Source organism: Caenorhabditis remanei, chromosome X, assembly GCF_010183535.1.
Source record: "Caenorhabditis remanei strain PX506 chromosome X, whole genome shotgun sequence".
Taxonomy (NCBI): domain Eukaryota; kingdom Metazoa; phylum Nematoda; class Chromadorea; order Rhabditida; family Rhabditidae; genus Caenorhabditis; species Caenorhabditis remanei.
The window spans coordinates 5,112,744-5,132,327 of record NC_071333.1 but is presented as its reverse complement, the minus strand read 5'-3'; the positions used below and the strand labels follow the sequence as shown (position 1 = coordinate 5,132,327).

The 19,584-nt window shown below is 39.3% G+C and overlaps 4 protein-coding genes across 4 annotated transcripts; all 4 read right to left on the bottom strand.

The window, feature by feature from the left end:
- Nucleotides 1–1,363: 1,363 nt before the first annotated feature.
- Nucleotides 1,364–7,506, bottom strand: GCK72_022975 (uncharacterized protein; the record flags this gene model as incomplete). Its single annotated transcript, XM_053735158.1, has 12 exons — nt 1,364–1,439; nt 1,524–1,711; nt 1,758–1,841; nt 1,918–2,001; nt 2,524–2,679; nt 2,838–3,143; nt 3,210–3,371; nt 5,827–6,021; nt 6,071–6,304; nt 6,368–6,529; nt 6,620–6,832; nt 6,883–7,506. 12 exons carry the CDS (start codon nt 7,504–7,506, stop codon nt 1,364–1,366), a joined length of 2,484 nt encoding a protein of 827 aa, XP_053578724.1.
- Nucleotides 7,507–8,206: 700 nt separating this feature from the next.
- Nucleotides 8,207–12,499, bottom strand: GCK72_022974 (uncharacterized protein; the record flags this gene model as incomplete). Its single annotated transcript, XM_053735157.1, has 4 exons — nt 8,207–8,367; nt 8,463–8,625; nt 8,677–8,910; nt 12,443–12,499. The coding sequence occupies 4 exons, from the start codon at nt 12,497–12,499 to the stop codon at nt 8,207–8,209; spliced, it is 615 nt and encodes a 204-aa protein (XP_053578723.1).
- A 1,762-nt stretch (nt 12,500–14,261) lies between these two features.
- On the bottom strand, nt 14,262–15,925 carry GCK72_022973 (uncharacterized protein; the record flags this gene model as incomplete). Its single annotated transcript, XM_003095285.2, has 7 exons — nt 14,262–14,351; nt 14,406–14,783; nt 14,833–15,054; nt 15,101–15,222; nt 15,313–15,475; nt 15,521–15,745; nt 15,827–15,925. 7 exons carry the CDS (start codon nt 15,923–15,925, stop codon nt 14,262–14,264), a joined length of 1,299 nt encoding a protein of 432 aa, XP_003095333.2.
- A 1,096-nt stretch (nt 15,926–17,021) lies between these two features.
- On the bottom strand, nt 17,022–17,694 carry GCK72_022972 (uncharacterized protein; the record flags this gene model as incomplete). The annotated part of the gene is made up of 2 exons (XM_053735156.1): nt 17,022–17,152; nt 17,277–17,694. The coding sequence occupies 2 exons, from the start codon at nt 17,692–17,694 to the stop codon at nt 17,022–17,024; spliced, it is 549 nt and encodes a 182-aa protein (XP_053578722.1).
- Nucleotides 17,695–19,584: the final 1,890 nt, after the last annotated feature.

The following is a 19,584-nucleotide window of genomic DNA, read 5'->3' as shown; positions in this document are numbered from 1 at the left end:
TCCGCCAAGATCTGTGTTTTTGCGTTTTGATTTGTAACTTTCCAGGTTTCATTTTTGATAAAAAGGTCCGTTTAGTTTTTTTGTAGCCCACATCTTCTCCTTTTCATAGCACTTTTAATTTTATAAAAACCTTGGAAATGAACAAAGTTACAGTGTCTTAAAGTGATTTGACCAAGAAATGTTGAAAAAGTGATAAATGTTTGCCATTGCGCTGGAAACGAGTTTGTTGCCACTGAAACATTTAGTCTTGTTCTAGTCTTGGTAAGGCTCATCTTCGGTAAAAACATCGTTAAGAATCTCGCGTTTCACTCAGGGTCATTTCCTTGTTGGTGGAGATATGGAATTAAAAAAAAAGGCAAAAGGAAAAGAAAGTTCCTGTGAGAATCACGGAATAGCGATTTGCGCAACAATGAATCTATTTCATGCCCAGTCATTATAGGGCTCGTACAAAAATTGTCAACTACAAAAGTTAGGGTCACTGTTTGATCTACAATTCTTACAAAAATTCCTTGCTTCCGCCTTGTGAATACTACTGTGTAGAACTAGAGTTTTAACTTTTTCTCTCCGTCATGTAGGGTATTGCTTTCCAAGATCTGAATCCCGTTTTGGATCTTTTTTATTCGAAATTTCGCAAAATTTTTCAAAGGAAACTGTTCAGAAACAAAATTGAACACACAGTTCTCCAAATAAATAGTTTATTGATCAAGGGTCACAGTGAAGGGTCAGATAGAATAGGGCTCATATTAAATGTGAGGTACGCTGAAAGTAGCGGAACTTGTTCGCCAGAAGAGGGGACGGTCCCGTAGCCGCCTTATTAAGTAAAAAGAGCAGAAAATAGCGAGATGGGAAAACAGAAAACATTAAAAATAAATTGGAAAGGAGTAAAGTGGAAAGATGGAACCGGAAAGGGTGGGGGAGTGGAGCACTGAAAGGGGCAGAACCTTGTCGTCGAAATGGGACCGGTCCCATTGTCACCTTATTGCTAGAGGGAAGAAAACTGGCGAAGAAGGAGAACATTGATAAGAAATTGAAATTAAGTAAAGTGGAGAGATGGAAGGTGAAAAGTTTTTTCCGTAGACTGTGCCAAATGTGGGATCGGTTTCACAGCCACCTTCTTTTTTGAAGAAAGAAAAAATAGCAAGATGGGAAGACGGATAATATTGAAGAAAAGTTGGAGAGAAGTAAAGTGGAAAAATGGAAGGGAAAAAAGGGAATCGGAGTTCTGAAAGGGGCGGAACCTGGTCGTCGAAAATGGGACCTTATGGCGACGGGAAAAAGAGATTGAGAGGTAGGAAAAAACAAAAGGGAAAAGTATTGAAGGGAGGCGTGATGGTTTTAGAAAGGTTATATAAAAATGAATCCCTTAGGGTCTGGACTCCCCCTCTTCCATTTGAGCAAGAACGTTTTGGTCGAAGAATTGGACAGCTTTGGTTCCATACCTGAAATTCAATTTTTCGATTGTTGTTGTTTGTTTGGTTATCTCTAATAACTCATCTATTTTGATATTTATAAGAACAACTTACTTTCCGTAGACTGTGGAATTCGGGATTTGTTTTTCAGACCCATCCCGCATCTCACAGTTGAATTGAAGATCTCCATTTTCTTTTTCGACTGTCTTGATTTTCTTCAAACTCTGATCACCACGTCTTGGAGATTGGGTGGATGTAGATGAGAGTGCCCGTCTTGCCACTGTTCTTGGTCTTTCCGCTTTCTGTAATTGTTAAAATGAAAAAAATTGGCAAAATTTGTTTTAATACCTTCTCCTTCTCATATCTGTCCACAAGTTCCTTGCAATTCAGATTGTTGAGCGGTTCCCAAGTATTTGAGTCTTCTGGCCATCCCTGAAAATTAATACTCATCGTTTTTTCAATCATATTTTTTTGGCATTTCAAAATTCCCAAATTTAAAAATACTTACTTCCCATTTCACTTGGTATTCGATTCCTCGTTGTGTAATACGCTTGCCGACGATTCTCACCACGGCACACTCGTTTACGACAGCCTGAACTTGATCGTTTAATTAACTTTATTCAATTAAAAACTGTTTATATAAGAAATTTGGAGATCTTGCTCCTTCATCGGACCATATGGTTTATGTTTTCGCACGAAAGGTTATAAGAAAGAGTTTGTCAAAAATCGGTGACATCAATAGGACCAAATCTGGAATTCCACACTTCAAAACAACCAAAAACTCGAGCTTCGCGTCTAGGAATCAACGAACGTTGCCGGACGTCGACTGTGCTCTATAAGGTTAATGTAAAGAAAGAGAGAGTCGAATTTCGGGCGCACCGGTAGCACAGTGGTAGTGCTGCGGAGGCTTAATCTGTAGACGGTGGTTCGATTCCACCCTGGTGTCACCGATTTTTGACAAACTCTTTCTTACAACCTTTCGTGCGAAAACATCAACCATATGGTCCGATGAAGGAGCAAGATCTCCAAATTTCTTATATGAAAACATCTACGATACGCACTAAATCAAGGATTCCAACCTTTCTGAATTATACTTCAAAAACTGTTTACTCACGTTATTTTTTGAAGAATTTCTGTTGGTTGAAGCACGATTTCTGCGTGCAATCGCAGCAGCTTTCCGCTGAGCTTCACCTTCTGCAACTCCTCTCCGCCGAGTTGCCGCACGTTCATCAGCAGCCAATTGTTCGGTTCTTGGTTGACGAACGCCACTCTGAAAATAAAAGTGGGTAAATCGTTAGTTTTAAATTTTCCGCGTCGTGTAAGTTCCGGAAAATTTGATGACAAAATTCTGTTTTGGTTACCTGTTTTTCCCAATTGTACTTTCAGTTTTCGTGGGATCTTATATAAACTTTTTCCAGAAAAACTTACATTTGAACTTGTCGATGACGAATCGACATTATTCAGCGGAGACACGGCTCTTGGCGGTTCATCGAGCTCTCCTTGGTTGCCAGAAATGGAATCGTCCATGACCTCATCTGACTCAGCAACTTGGGGTGCTCGATCCGAACCTTCACCGTTATTAAGTTGGTCGTTGGGAAGGATCGGCAAAGCCTGAAGATACCTCTCGAGTGGCGTGTCGAGTGTCGAGTCTCGATCCAAATCTTCACCGTCATCAGGTTGGCAGTTGGCCCGAATATACCTCTCGAGTGTCGTCTCCGTAGGTTTCATCACTCTCTGCAAAAACAAATTATCATTTTTAATGTTACTTTCATTACATTTTTTGAATGTAAAAAAACTCACATCAGTTGTCCATGGATTGGTAAAGCATTGAGAAGCTCGAAAAGCCTTTGGCGATAAGTTGCCACGTGGCTGTTGTGGCTGTGGTGAAGGAGGTGGCGAATATTGGAGATGTACCCGTCGAGAAACCGATGAAGAAGCTGGCGGCGGAACCTCGATTGGATTCTGGAGAAAAAAATTGAGTTCGATTAATTGTTTTTGAAATCTTTCAATATTTTACAAAAATGAGCTACCATAAATAGATAAATACCAGTCGGTTTACGTCGCCTAACGGCGACTAAACCTCCTTTTCTACACCACCTTTCTCAGTTTTACAGCGCCTGCGGCGCTTTTTAGCTGAGCAGTCCGTCCCAACAAAGCATATCTAATTGTGAAATCTCTCCTTTCCAGACTCAAGTTCCACAAAGTTTCTCAATTAAATTTCCTATCCTAATAGAATATGGAATTTAGAATGAGCTTTTTTAGAATTTATAAATTTAAACTTTTTTCCTATGCTTTCCTTATTTCAAAACAATCTTACACAGGAACGTGAACTTGATAACTCTTCTTTCTTCTCTCCCCAAAAGGCGAGTGATCATACCGAGACGGTGTTTTAACAAACCCTCATCCTAGAGTTCATTTTTTTAGGTAGCCGAGCACCGACAAATTTGCTTATTCACAAACCACCATCACTACTTGAGTAGCATTCTTCCATTTAATCCCTTTTTTGTAGGCTTCGCTAACAGAAAAATGTTCCCGGTTTCCCTCCTTCCCATTTTGTATGTGAGCGGGGTTCAAAATTCAAACCAATGTTCATGATAAAATGTGAATCTTAGGATTACTGTAGTCTTTTGGGCCGTTGCCAACAGGAATTTCGCGATCTTGACCAAATTTTACACACAATTTTCTTACAAATGCGAGATCGGGTGCACAGGTACCGCTCTGCGCTCCTCAATAAATTACTTTCCCATAGCAAAAAAGCAAAAAAACATTTCCAATCGGGAGGGAGCGAACTCAGCACCCCATGCGTAAGAGTCATCTGTGTAGACCGCTACACCACACACACGCGGCCGGCGCCTTTCGAGAGTGCAGTCAAGAAACACCGAGTCAGTGGTATTAGCTTGGTATCTTGAGCTTTCTACCACCCTGTCGGGACACACCTTTTCTCAACGCTTTTTACCGTTGAAATCGTCATAGTCTCCAGAAGACGTCAAAATCAACTTTTTCGAAAAAAGAAAAGTTTGGGCATCAACTAAGTCAAATTTCCAATCTATCTATCCAGGTCTCATAAAAATCGGCCCACTACGGAGGGAGTTATGACGGGCAACATACAAACAGACAGGCGGAATCTGTTGAATATTATTAGTAAAGATTAGGTTGGTAAATAATTTTCTGCAATTTTTCGATAAAACTTTGATTTTATTTTTTCAAATCCAGAAAGATTTCTAAAATTCAAAAACCTGTTTATCAGCATTGGTAGTCTTCTGACAAGATTTTGGTAGCTTACTGATTCTCTCTGCGTTGACCATCTATTCGAGATCATTTGAAAAGGAAACTTGCTTCTTTTTGATATCCCCTTTTTATTTGGATTCTTCCCCATTAAAATGCCGTTGAAGTCAGGCAAAATGTTTGTAATTAAAGAGAAGAAGGTTGGATTAATACGATGAATAAAAAAGTATTGTCCAGCCAGATGGCAAAAATTTGTTGTGGGTTACTTTCCCAACACATGAAAAAGGTTTGCCATACTGAAAACACCGTTTTGTTATATCTCCCCGTCCTGAAGTCACATGATTTTAAATTTATTAAAATAAGAAACGTAAACATCTGATGTTACTTCCCTGTCTTCGTTCAGGAGTTCCCACTACTCCACCCAGAGTACTGAGTACCAGATTTAAAAAACCACTTTTTTCGGTTTGAGAACATCCAGAATGCGCAAATCTTAGTCCACACACTGTACTTTCCTCACATCGTTAGAGTAACAACTCAACTATTTATTTCCAATAAATAAACAGCTTGACCATACGTGTGTTGGGTGTAAAAGTACTAAGAACCAACTTAGGTCCATGTGATGTGCCATCTCATATTGATTCAAAGCGTGTGGTATGTAACGACGAATTTTCTCATTCCGATAATTTGTTTCCATCCATGAACGACAGCTACATGAGTCACCCTAAAAGAAGTTAACAACCTAAGGGTGGTTTGATACAGATCCGCTTCTACGATTCCCTGCAATAACTCCAAATCTAGCACTGACTGCTGAAAGAGACGAATTTTTTCAGTCAGATCCAAGTTTCTTGTTTCGAATCTTTTGAATTAAAATGTATTTGCGTTAAAACAAAGAGACCTCTGTTAACATACACCAGCAACTTCCTTTTGAATTAAATAATTTTTAGACCAGAAACGATTGAAAACAAAAAGACGTTTCAAAAACGCAAAAAGTTGCGTGTAAATCAAAGCTCCGTTCTCGGCGAGAAAAAAAAGAGAAGTAAAACTTTGACACTGTAACAAGTACTTGAGTAGGTCTACCAAACACAAAAACAACCACATCGAAAAACTACTCCTGTGCCGAGAAAACAAACCGACAACCGGCAAGCTCGAAAATTGCAGAAAATTATTTACCAACCTAATAACAAGAACTCACTTGCTCATTTTCACGTCTTTTTTTGTGAGATGGAGGGAGGAGCGCTTCAGACGGTGGAGATTCCGGAGCTTCTGGCAAGGAGCCAGCAGAGCTGTAGGATGATGAGTTGGATACGACAACTTCTTCGACGACCAGTGGCTGAATTGGGGGCAGTGCAACCGTGTACTGCGTTCTCTGCTCCTTATTGTGCACCATCTGAAATTGGATTGGAAAATAATCTAAAATTGGATTGGAAATAACTTACATTTGAAATTGTTGACGACGAATCGACATTATTCAGCGGAGACACGGCTCTCGGCGGCTCATCGAGCTCTCCTTGGTTGCCAGAAGTGGAATCGTGCATGACTTCATCTGACTCAGCAACTTGGGGTGCTCGATCCGAACCTTCACCGTTATTAAGTTTGTCGTTGGGGAGGATCGGCAAAGCTTGAAGATTTTTCTCGAGTGGCGTATCCTTCTTCGCCATTTGCTGGACTCTCTGCAAAAACAGCATTTCAATTTCAATATTACCTTTACATTTTTAAATGTAAAAAATTCTCACATCAGTTGTCCATATGTTGGTAAGGTATTCAGAAGCCAAAACTGCCTTTGGCGAAAAGTTGCCACGTGGCTGTTGTGGCTGTGGTGAAGAAGGTGGCGAATAGTGGAGATGTGCCCGTTGAGAAACCGAGAAAGAAGCTGGCGACGGAACCTTGATTGGATTCTATAGAAAAAAAATTGAGTTCGATTAATTGTTTTCGAAGTTTTTCAATGTTTTAAAAAAAAAGAGCTCTCACAAATAGCAAAAACTCACTTTTTCATTTTCACGTCTTTTTTTCTGAGGTGGAGGGAGAAGCACTTCAGATAGTGGAGATTCCGGAGCTTCTGGCGAGGAGCGAGCGGAGCTGTCGGATGATAAGTTGGATACGACCACTTCTTCGACGACCAGTGGCTGATTTGGGGGCAGTGCAACAATAGTTTCTTCTTCCCCCGACTCGGTCAAAGTGACCGTTAAAGAATAAGCAGCCTGTAAAACAAATCAATTCAATACCGCTAAAACGATAACAAAAAGATTACCGGATTCTCATTTTGCGCCTTTCTCAACAGTCTCTTTTGTTCCATTGGGCAGTCGTCTGGGTTCTTCTCATGCTCGGCACATTTCAATTGGTGTTGCGATCCAAGGCAATCCGATTCGTGAGCCAAGGTCACTTCATCTCCTCCGTTCAGAGGTTTTAGTGCTTCGACTACCAGGTGAAGCTCAGTTCCAAAGTGATGAACTAGCTGGCAAGTCGGCTGGCACGATCGGCGAATGTACATCCCGATGGTATCTTTCATCCAAACCGCCATGCAAATTGATTCGTTGTCTCTTCCACACGGGATCCCTTGATAGAGATGGTGGGAAGCTCCACACGTCATAACCGCTCTGTCTTTGACTTCTGAATCAAGAAACACCTTTCCTGTCATCTCCAGAACCCATTCGCCGGTTCCAATATCTTTCCCTGCAGTGACTCCAAGTTTCTTATTCTCTTCATCGAAAAATCTGGTCTTCTTCTCGCTCCGGAGAGTCAAGATCTTCTCCCGATCCTCTACTGATCTTTCGGCGACGATCAGATCGTGGAGGAATCCTCTCACAAGTGGAGTGTAGGTGTTGATGGCGTTTTTGATGACCGTGTATTGTGCGATCCGCTCCTCAGTGTTCATAATCTGAAATTGGATTGGAAAATGACTAGATGGAATGGAGGTTTTGAAAACTAACCGTGCGAAATCTCACTTTTCCACTTTTTGAGAGGTAGGTGTTGTGCTGCATCTTGTTGAACGACATCTTTCGTTGAGTTCGTGAAGAATTGTGAGCTCTGAAAATTAGACAATTCCACTTCTTTTTAAAGAAGGGGAGCAACAAAAACCCAAGAATTGAACTTGCGAAGGATTGACACGGAAAAGAAAATGTGTGAGAGAAATAGACGGCAGAAAAAACAAAGGAGAAAGTGAGATAACAATTGCGTTGGAGAGAAACAGACAACCATTTTTTTCTAATGCACTTTGATTTTTGATTTTTTTCAAAAAGACAAGTTAATTTTGCAAAAGAAAGTGAAAAAACACTTCACCGCAAAAAAAGTAAGCGTGAAATTGCAATAGTAAGTGATTTCAACAACAAATACATACCTAATTGTGGGTTATTTTTCGAAAGTTCAGCAATATGATTTTCATAAAAGCGCAAATTTTAGAACTACGCAAGAGGAAAGCAAAAGTAGAAAGTTAAAAAAGAAAATCAAACAATCAATTTGGGTGGTATATAGTGAAGATGGCTGTGTGTTCAGTGCCAGGGTAGCACAAGCATGGATGACATTGGCGATTTGTACTCTCTTTTCCGTCGGGACTCCATCCCAATAGACTCCGCAAATCAGGGACTGGAACAAGTGCAAAGTTTCCTTTCCTTGCTGATGATGGGCTTGTCGATATCGTATTCCTCGAGAAGATTTTCCACTTGTGAGAGTGTAATTGTTTGGATGAGACCAGAGTTGTTGTCTGGGTTGAATCTATCGGAGATTTTTTGCTGTTCAGCTGAAAATTACCATATTGCGTGGATGTAGGTTATAAATTTAAGAAAAAAGCTCAACTATTATCAAGTTCTAAAAACAACGACAACAAAAACTAACCTTCTGGATTCTTAAACGAGTTTCCCTGATGTTCTCTCAAAATAGGAATCATCGCCGAAATCTCTTCGACGAAGACACGAGACTCTCCGATTGTGTTGTCACCCATTGGCAGTGCTGGAATAGTACGGAGATACATTTTCTTCCTTCTGCTCTCTTCGGCGACCTAAAAAAACACAATATTTATATTTAACACCGTTTGGCACATGATACTAACCATTCCAACCATATCAATCATTTGAGTGAACTGGAGAATTGAGCTGAACGAGTCTCCCCAGTACTGGTAAGTATTGTACGAGAATTCTTTTTCCAATTCATAAACCGTCATCAGATCTTCGTGATCAATCAAAAAGTAAGCGATGTTCAGATCTTTCCGGAGTTTTTCCGGCGCCGCGTAGGAACATGGGTAGAGTTTGGTTGACGAAGGATCATGCGAGAGCACCCAGTGTGTCTGAAACCAAGTAATTAAAATTTGCAAGTTAAACTGGAAAGTCTCTCACCAATGAATTGGGGTGTTTCGGATCTACGCAGAAACTGACTTCAGAAGTGGGGATGATGTTTTATTATTGATTTTCATTCAATCACGAAAAAAGAAAACAAAAGATCTTGAGTAAAAAAGCTGATTCATAAAAAAAAAGCGGAACGTCGATAATGTGTTAATAGAAAAAAAGGGTATGCTCGAAAATAAGGCCGGAAGCGTGAAAAATCTCAGGGAAAATACGATAACGAAATGCCCGAGAATCGCCGAAAATTCGTTTATGAAATTAGTCGATTTATCCAAGGAATACCCAGAACAACGACGAAACACAACAAAAAATGAAGCGAAAATAATGACAATTCAGAGAGAGAGAGGGGACTTCGAATGCGCGTTTGCGGTCGACTGCGGAGAGGTGTTCAGCGGAGCGCGTTTGCACACACAAACAAACAATCATTGAGGTGACCCCCCTTGTAAAGGGCAAAACGTGTTTTGCAAGTCATTGGGCGGAATAAAATGAAAAGTAGTTGTGAACAAGATAAAATTTTAACGAATTCCGATTTAATTCAATTATCGATTTTTCCAAAATTTTTGAAAACTGTATTTTTGGTTACTAATCTAACAATCGAGTTTGCAAATTAAAATAAATTAACTTCCTGATGTAGTTGAATGTATTTTTCTATGGCAACGGAATAAAAGAATAGAGTGAATCTCCGATTTGACTCCTAGATAGTATTTTTTTGAAAAACAAACCATTTGTTCTGTCACTAGTTTATCAGAACTAATGTCCACAGAAGTTGAACACTAGAAAAATTAATTTTGCTAATCTCAATTCTTTGAGATTCATCATCATGCCTGGAAAACATGCCCCATCTAACAACAAAAACTCTAAACAAAGACTTAAAACTGTAGCAAATGGAAAAGAAATATAAAAGAATTAAAATCCTGTAAAACTGTATTTCAGGTGAGGTGCCCCTCTAATACAGTTGCTCTCTTTTAGAGGTGTCTTTTTCAGTACGCAAACACCGTGCCTGCATTTCAAATATCGAGATTCGAGAGGAATCGTCATTCCGTAAACGACGTCTAAATTTCAATATCAACTTCAAAAAAAAGCCGCAGAGTTTGCGATCAAGACAAATAAAACAAATGCGGTGGAGAGGTTCTCAGTATCTTGCTAGTGTATTCATAATTGAAAAGACAAACAAGTGGACCTCGAAAATGCTGTAGAGAAAGATGGTGTAAAACGAAGAAGAATTGGCGGAGCAGGACGACGTGTCAACGATGCTGATTTTGATGAAAACGTTGCTGTTTGAGTTCGCGAAAAACGTGCAAAGCAGAAAAAAGCTTAAGGTATCAGCCACTTTTTTGTACTAAAAATCAACCAGTAATTCAAATCCTTACTGAGGTTCAACAATCTATCTTCATATGTTGGTAGCCAGCACGGGGCACGACAAGCTCCATGTGACCGTTATGTTGTGTGCAAGATCTAATCGTTTCAAGTGTCGTCTATTTGTGTTGCTTTCGAACAAACGTCCGATCGCAACAATCCAGAAGTGATTTGGAAGATAAAATTAATTTTTAACGACGAAATAACATATCATTTCCTAAATTCGATCATAGGAACTTCACTGTTTGGCCACCGACTCTTGGTTTGCGATGCTTTTCGTTGCCACATCAGTTCTGACACAAAATCCGTGCTGAAGCAACTGAGAGTGGATATAGATGTTATTCCGGGTAGTACTACCAAATTTCTTCAAGTGCGAAGAGTTGTTTTTAGTTTTTTTTAGTTTTCTTTCGGGCTGGCGATGTGTTCTGAAATTCATCGTTCAAGGCAAATATCCGAAACAAGTACGAGGATTGGATGATCTTCCAAAGTATGGATCTTCCAAAAGTATGGAAACACTCTTACATCCTTCCTCTCAATAAAACTGCTAAGCCCACTCAACCGTCAGATTTCAGACCTATTTCTATTACGTCCCAAATATGCCGAATCTATGAGAGATTTCTACTGAAACAGATCATAGCGCATCTAGACTCAATCAACTTTTGGAGCGACGAGCAGCATGGTTTCCGCCCCAGGAGATCTACAGTATCTTGCATGCTAACCGCACTAAATGACTGGACAGATAACATAGATAAAGGGAACCAAGTAGACATTGTTTACTTAGATTATGCTAAAGCTTTTGATCGCGTACAACATGACTTACTGCTAGCTAAACTTGTGGAGGTTAGATTGAATCCTTCACTAATCCGTTGGATCGACTCTTTTCTAACTGAGAGATATTTTGAGGTCAAGGTGGGAAAATCGTACTCAGTTAAACGTAAGGCACTGTGCGGAGTCCCGCAAGGATCAGTTCTATCGCCCATTCTCTTCGGTATATTTGTCAATGATGTCCCAAAAACTTTACCACCTGGAGTCAAATGCCGTCAGTTTGCAGACGACCTAAAAATTTAGGCTCTTTATGATTTAACGGGGGTTTTAAGAATTAACGGGGGTTTTAAAAATAGACGGGGGTTTTCAGAATAGACAGGGGTTTTAAGAATAGACAGGGGTTTTAAGAATAGACAGGGGTTTTAAGAATAAGCGGGGGTTTTGAGAATAAACGGGGGTTTTCGACAAGTTCTATTTACTTATACTAAGAAAACCTCAAAATGGTCAGAAATGACTACACTCCCTCCAGTATACATTTTTTCCATAAACTTTTCCAATTTTTTTGGATTTTTTTGTTTTTTCTGCATTTTCTCATTTACTTATCTATTTTGTACGTCGCATTGTTTTTTGATCAGAGAAGTGTAATAATTGTCCTCCTTCTTCTTTTGCTCTACATTAGAAATCGACGAAACGGCGATGTTTCGGGCGAAATATAATCAGGATCATATGGTAGATCGTCCAACTGTTTGGGTTTTAATTTTTCAATTTATTTATTTTTTTTTTGGGTTTTTGGATTGCTGGAAAGGAAGACTAATAAGGTAGATTCGATAATCCTGCTGCCTATAATCAGACGTAATCTGAAACCTGGTATGATCTCTGAAAAAAAATACATAAAAAAAGAGATTTTTCAAGTTGTGAAGCTTGGAATTGGACGAAAAGGGACTGTCTTTGACATAGTTTGTCGGACTTGAGGTCGAAGTGCCTTTTGACGGTAATTTGGACACTCCCACGATCGATTTTTAGAACCATAGCGATCTTGTTTATGCTGATATCATAATTGCGGGAGATTTTTCTTTTGATTACTCCTCGAGTCCTACAAGTGTTGTCGGATTTCCGGATTTTTTTCCTTTCTTAGAGACTTCCATCCTTTTTGAAGGTAACCAACATTGTACTGATGCTGATGGAATGTCAAGACGTTTTTTAATATTGGCGCTCTTCATTCCCTCCTTGAACAAAGCCCCTATCGCTGATAATCGTTGTTCTTGAAAAATCTCTTTTTTTAATGTATTTTTTTTCAGAGATCATACCAGGTTTCAGATTACGTCTGATTATGGGCAGCAGGATTATCGAATCTACCTTATTAGTCTTCCTTTCCAGCAATCCAAAAACCCAAACAGTTGGACGATCTACCATATGATCCCGATTATATTTAGCCCGAAACATCGCCGTTTCGTCGATTTCAAATGTAGAGCAAAAGAAGAAGGAGGACAATTATTACACTTCTCTGATCAAAAAACAATGCGACGTACAAAATAGATAAGTAAATGAGAAAATGCAGAAAAAACAAAAAAAATCCAAAAAAATTGGAAAAGCCTATGGAAAAAATGTATACTGGAGGGAGTGTAGTCATTTCTGACCATTTTGGGGTTTTCTTAGTATAAGTAAAGAGAACTTGTCGAAAACCCCCGTTTATTCTCAAAACCCCCGCTTATTCTTAAAACCCCTGTCTATTCTTAAAACCCCTGTCTATTCTGAAAACCCCCGTCTATTCTTAAAACCCCTGTCTATTCTGAAAACCCCCGTCTATTCTTAAAACCCCCGTCTATTTTTAAAACCCCCGTTAATTCTTAAAACCCCCGTTAAATCATAAAGAGCCAAAATTTATGCCTCTTTCTCCAACTCAGACTCTAGTAACTCGCTTCCTAATCGTCTCCAACTAGCTATAGACTCTGTGATTCTATGGTCAAAAAAAGCTAAATTAGACTTGAACAATAGTAAAACCGAATGTATTACTCTAGGCAATAGAAGAACTATGAATACCTACACTATAGAAGGTAATATTATCTGTCAGAAAACGTTAATTAGAGATCTTGGATTCCTGATAAGCCCGAAACTTGACTTCAGTGATCATTGGCACAAGGCCACCAACTCAGCCAAATTCCTTGTCTCCAAAATGTTCACGAGCTACAGTAGTAACGATTCAAAAATCATGACTCTTCTGTATAAAACTTTCATAAGACCAGTTCTTGAGTACGGTACAGAAGTAAGTAGCCCGTACAAAAAATGCGATATCAGGGCAATAGAATCTATTCAAAATTCGTTTACACGCCGCCTCCTCAGCAGACAGATCGGGAGGTATCTTACTCCGTCTGACCCGGACTATTTATCAGCCAATCAACGAAACGCCAAATATGGTCTCGTTTCTCTGGAGCAACGCAGACAAGCAACAGACTACAAAATGATTATCAAAATGCAGCTAGGCAAAATTGATATTAACACTGATGACTTCTTCACGACCAACACATTCACTAAAACACGCAGTAGCAACACATTTCACTGGAAAGCAGGTAAAACTAGAACTAGGCGCAACTTCTTTGTTCACCGCACACTTAGCCGCATTCCCGTCAGCTCTGACCGACCGTCTATCTCATTGCACTCGTTACCTAATTGACCACAATACGACATCTCTTTCTTGTATTATGCTAGACATTTAACACCCCGATTAACCCTCACTAATGCTTATACTCTTGATACTTCTGTTCTCTTTTCTTTCTTGCACGATACTTGCGATCGTATTCAATAAATAAATAAATAAATAAATGATGCATGGCAAGAAGTCCTACACTGCATATGGAAACATGCTATCGCCGCCAATGGACATCTATTTGCAATGGATCGTCAATGATTGGAACGATGTGCCTCGAGATCTCACCGAGAGATCGTTCACTAGTTGTGGATTGAAAAATGCGTTGGATGGAGTGGATGATGTTTAGAAGATAATTTGTTTTTGAAATTGAAAGAGTTGAATTTGATAGAAAAAATGACACACATTGAGAGGAATTTTTACAAAAGAGATCTAGTCAGTGTATAAAAATAAAAGTCTGGAAAAACGTGATAATAAGAAGTTTGATAACAGGGAGACGTTGCTAGAACGCAGACTTCGGCAGAAAAGTGTTCACTTGCGTCGATCGGCCTTGCGGAGAGAAACTTTGACTTGATCTGCATCGAAAGTGACCAGATCCGTTTCCATAAAGATAACTTCATTCTGAAAATGGTTTTCGTTTTTCTCCTTCTTGTTTCCAATAATTTTGTCACTCACCGTAATGTCCTTTATCAACTGACGTTGTCCCTCTGGAATTGCTGGCATGAGAGCAACCATGGTGGCTCTCGCAATATCAGGAAGGTACATCTCCAAGTAGACGTCATTTTGTACACAGCCATGGATCCATCCAAGCATGAGCAGAGCTCTCAAAAACCAAACACGGTATGGGGCCAGATTGACGTCTTTGGCTGTGTAGAGTGGCAACCCAAACATGTCGGAGAGAATCTCATAGTCGCTGTGGTCAACCAAAGTGACTGGTGATTCGTTGTAAAACATTACATTGAGTTTTGATCCTTTATTCTTATAGATTTCTGCATGTTTTCTTTTCGAATCGACGATGAGTTTCACAACTGGGTCGTACATAACGTAAAGACCCTGGAAGAAGAAAAAATGAATTTACAGAATTGTTTTTTTGAATTCTCACTTTTTGGCAGTTTGCAAATGCATAGATTGTTTGCAAAATTTCCAGTCTGGCGGCAAACTCGACACCATGCCAATCCACACCGCAGACCAAAGTCTGGAACATATAAAGTGCCGCTTGTTCCTTGCTACAGATCACATCCCCGCTAACACTGAGCATTTTGAAGTGGACACCAGTGTTTACAAACGATACGCATCCCATCAACCAGTTTGGGTCATCGACTAGCTGTAATTGACCCATTGTATATTTAAAATTGAAAAGAAAATCCTACCGTAACCAATGATTTGTCAATATCGTACACCTCAAGCAACTTCTCGAACTTTTCCAGTGGAATGGTAGCGTAATAGCCTTGGTCAGCTAACTTCAATTTCTCCTGGATTTTATCACAGTGTTCTGAAATCAAGGCATTATGTGTAAGTTTTTATCAAGAATTAAGTGTAATCTACAACATAATAATATTATTATTCAAATTCTTGAACTAACCATGTGGCTTATTGAACGTATCTCCCTGTTGTTCTCTCAAAAGTGGGATAACCATTGCTACTTCATCAATAAATACTCGTACATCAGTTGCTCCAAAGTCACCCATTGGGAGAGCTGGAATTGTGCGCACGTATATTTTCTTCTTTTGATCATTCCCGGGAATCTAGGAAAAAAAGTTTTTATATTCATCACTTCCACAACTTCTTACCGTTGCGACGAATTTAATGAAGTTTTCAAGAGTAGCAAAGTTCTGAACGGACTCTTCTGTCCACTTGAATCCCGGTGTGTCTTCTGTCATGTATTTGATTGCTAAAAAGTCGTCGTCGTCAATGAGGTAGTGTTGGATTGAGTGTTTTCCCCGGATGTCGTCTGGCAATGCGTACGCACTTGGAAACAATAGAGTTGTTTTGTTACACGTCGCCACCCATCGAGTCTGTAAATGTTTTCAAGTTATTAGAATCAACGTGTTATCTGCTTATCAATCAGCATTAAAGTTGAAGCCTTGAAAACTTACCAAGGATTTTGGATTTTTGAAATCTTTATCAATGATCATATTGGGTGCTTTTATGATATTCCATTTGGTGTGGCTGTTTTTGCGAATTGATTTTGTCATTGTCACCTGCAAAAGCGAGTTTTAAGAAAAACGCGAGTAAATATCCAGAAAAACAAAAGAAAAGTCAATTAAAACGGTGAAAAACCATAAAAGCAAGGGCAATTAACAAGGAATAGAGGGGAGACACCAGAGACACTCATTGCCGGTCGAAAAAAGAGTATTGAGCGAGGGATTAGTATAAGTGCGGGGGAGCACACTTGCACACTAGATACGCCAAGTAGCGTAAATAGGCCAGTGTTGAAGAAAGAATTAAAATATTTTCTATTTTCATAAACATGGCAAATGAAATATTCATAATTTTGGAGCAAAATTATATTGAAAAAAAATTGTCAATTTTTTCAATTTTGAAATGAAATGCTGTATTTTCGCCAATCAAAAAAACGGAAAACAAATATTATACTCTATATTTTGATTTTGCACAGTGAAAGAAACAGATGCCTACAAAACACAGCGAAAAATGGAAACGAGTCAATAACCCATTTCCTAATTTTTAAATTGTCTAACTGAATCGGCGATTTTGTTGAGCCAAACTTGTTAGAATGTACCTAATTGCATAGTGTACTCTTTCCAAATTTTGTGCAGTCTTTCATCTTACTACTCTTTCATAATTCACCGTCTGGCTGAATCAAAGTGTATATGTAGTGAACGACTTCTTTTTTGTACTTTTCGTAGTAATCGATTTCAAGAAGAAGGTACTTCTTGGTTGACCCAATAATTTAATTTCCAGTACAGACCGTGCATGATGGAATAATGCGTGAAAATTTTTGATATTTTGATCATTCGACCATTGTCAAGAGATAGGTTCAATTGCCTACAGAAACCAACAATGGTAAGTGGGAAATAAACTAAAATTGTGATTAAAATTGGAAAAGAAGAGTTGAGGCAGGACGGGTCCTAGAGAAACGTAGAAGAGGAGCTAGTAAGATACACTGTTATGCAAGTCTAAGGAATCAATAGTAGATGTGACAGATGTTGGGAAGGAGTAGTAAATAAATGGAGGACAAACACAGAGGACATTACCGTAGAACGAGTAGGACGGGGTCAACACATTTAAGGGAGGAGAAACAATAAAAAAAAGAAATAGAAGAAATTGGAACTATAATTTCCTTACTAACTTGATTCCAAACTCCATATTCTTGGCTCCGAGAGATTTCGCCCCCGGACGTTTTGCCACCGGACATTTCGTCTCTTCAAGCTGGTAGCGAATCCCGATTTTTCCGAAGTCCTCTACAAGCTGGGATGCTCACCAAGAAGAGGAACTGATAGTGCTTGCGGTTTCATTCGTTACAAAAATTTCTTAAAGCGAAAACGGCCTTGGAATTGAAGGCGATTTGGAGGACTTCAAAATTACCAAAATTGTTGAAGATGACATCCAAACCTTGGTTTGCATTCCTATAAGGTTTGAAGCATTTGAAAAGGGGAACGAGGGCCAGAACCATGAAAAAAAGTTTAGGATCCGTAACTTGTTCCAGCAGAGCACTCGCAACTTCTATAGTCGGGGCTCTCACTTCTTGAAGTGTTGAGAGAGCTGAGGAAAATTCATCTTCATCCAACTTTGCAACTCCTTTTTGAAGCAATCCCAATTGGTCAACAATTGGAACATCATATTCTTCGCGACTTGGAGGCAAAGATTCTTGACGACAGATCACCGGAACAGAGGGTGATGGTGGAGCAATTCCTGACAGAGATTTAGACGACGATACATACAAATGGACGGATTCTTCCATCTCATCATTTTGTCTGAAGGTTTCCGTCAAGAAATAGGACATCTGGATGAACAGACACACGGACAGATTTACTGAGAACACAACTGCTAGCCAAGATTCAGGCAAAGATACATAGAATAGGACGGACTCCTCGTTTTCATCATTCCGTCTGAAAAATGTTTGTGGCTTCTCAGTGCAAAAATTACCATTTTCAAGACTCACAAAATTAACGTTTTTCTTATTTTTCATTTTTTCTGTAGATCTCTGTATTAGTTTTTCATGCATAACGTGTCTTGTTTGTCCCAACATTAGATAGTTCACCACTCTCGCCACCATTTTCTAAGAAAAAAATGGAGGCGAAATGGAAAAATAATGGAAAAATGGAAATAGTACCAAAAAAGCGTTCGTGTGTTTTGACGTGGTTTTAGCGGGGAATTACAATGAGTTATAGGTACTAACTAACAATGTTTCTCATCATATGAGTTATGAGCCTTCGAGAAAATTGGTGTCAAAAATTAAAGAAAGAAACTTATGACTCAACCTAAAATCTAAGTTACAGCAAAAAATTCTTGAAAAAACAAATATAGAAACTGTTTTTACCTTCTGCAGAAAATGCTGCATTATTCTTCTTTAGAAAACATTTATTTGAATTCAGATCAGCTACAATTAGGGGAAGGGGTGCTTTTCAATTAGAAGTACATTCTCATTTGATAAACGCTGTTATTATAAGTAATACGGTACATTTATTTAGCCTAAAACAGCCAGAAACAATAGTGAAATGAGATATTTCCCAGAACTTTCACACAATCCACATTCATCCTATGAACCTCCAGAACAGGCAGCTGAATGATAAAAAACTAATAGGGAAGAGTGAAGGGGATCTACAACAAAAAGTGAAAGAAAATCGATGGAGTTGCATGGCGGTTAGTAGGAATGAGAGGACTACAGTGTTTCTCACCGCCGCAATTTATTATTTCAGGGTCTAGAAGCATGAAAAATCTTCGGATGAAAGTAGCGCAATCGACTCCTTCTTAAAATCTCTGTTAGCAGTTGCGTTTTCAGTGAGTCTGTCTGTGTGTTGGTTCATCCTGATATCCTATTATTTCACGGGAAGCTTCACAAAGGAAATCTTTGGAGGCACAGTTTTCAAACTATCTATTAAATTGGTCAAAGGCACTTTCGACACTTCTTAGATCAAAACCGGCTTAATGTCTCTGTGAGCCGAGTTACGAGCTCTTAAACTTTTCACATGGTTAAGGTTTTTCACGTGAAATTCTAAATCGGTAAATAGTATACACAAAGATGTTCTTATTTTTCACCGTACGAACAGAGGTGAACCGCTCGGAAACACATATGAAACCACGGGGTGGCGTATATGCGGTCGGTTTGTAATTTCATTTGAAAAATCTTGACCATTTGAAAAGTTTGAAAGCTTATAACTCGACTCGAAGAGACATTCAGCTAATTTTGACTTCAGAAATGGATTCCGCGTAGTCGAAAATACCTATAACCATGTTCATAAATCGGTTGCCGCGCCTCAAAATACTTAACTGGTTAGGCGTGATGGTGAGAAGGACGAATACGCTCTTTTGTGTATTTCGTTGCTGTCTGTCTGTGTGTCGGTTCACCCTGATGTCCCACATCTTCCCGAAAACCATTAGACAAAATGATGAGAAGGAGGAATTCCCCTTTTTGTATGTTTCGTTGTCTAAATCTCTGTCTGCAGATGTGTTCTCAGTGCGTCTGCCTGTGTGTGCAGTAAGAGGTCGCAAAGAAGGTTGCAAGTCTGCCCCACTGCGACAGTGAGATAATGTCACACGTCTGCGTCTCATTGCATTGCAACGCTGAGACACTCTCTCACTACATATTGGAGGTCAGTTATGTTTTGCCCCATACACAGTTGACCCTTACTCTTATTGATTTTTCCAATTTTCCATTTGGCCAGTTTCCGTT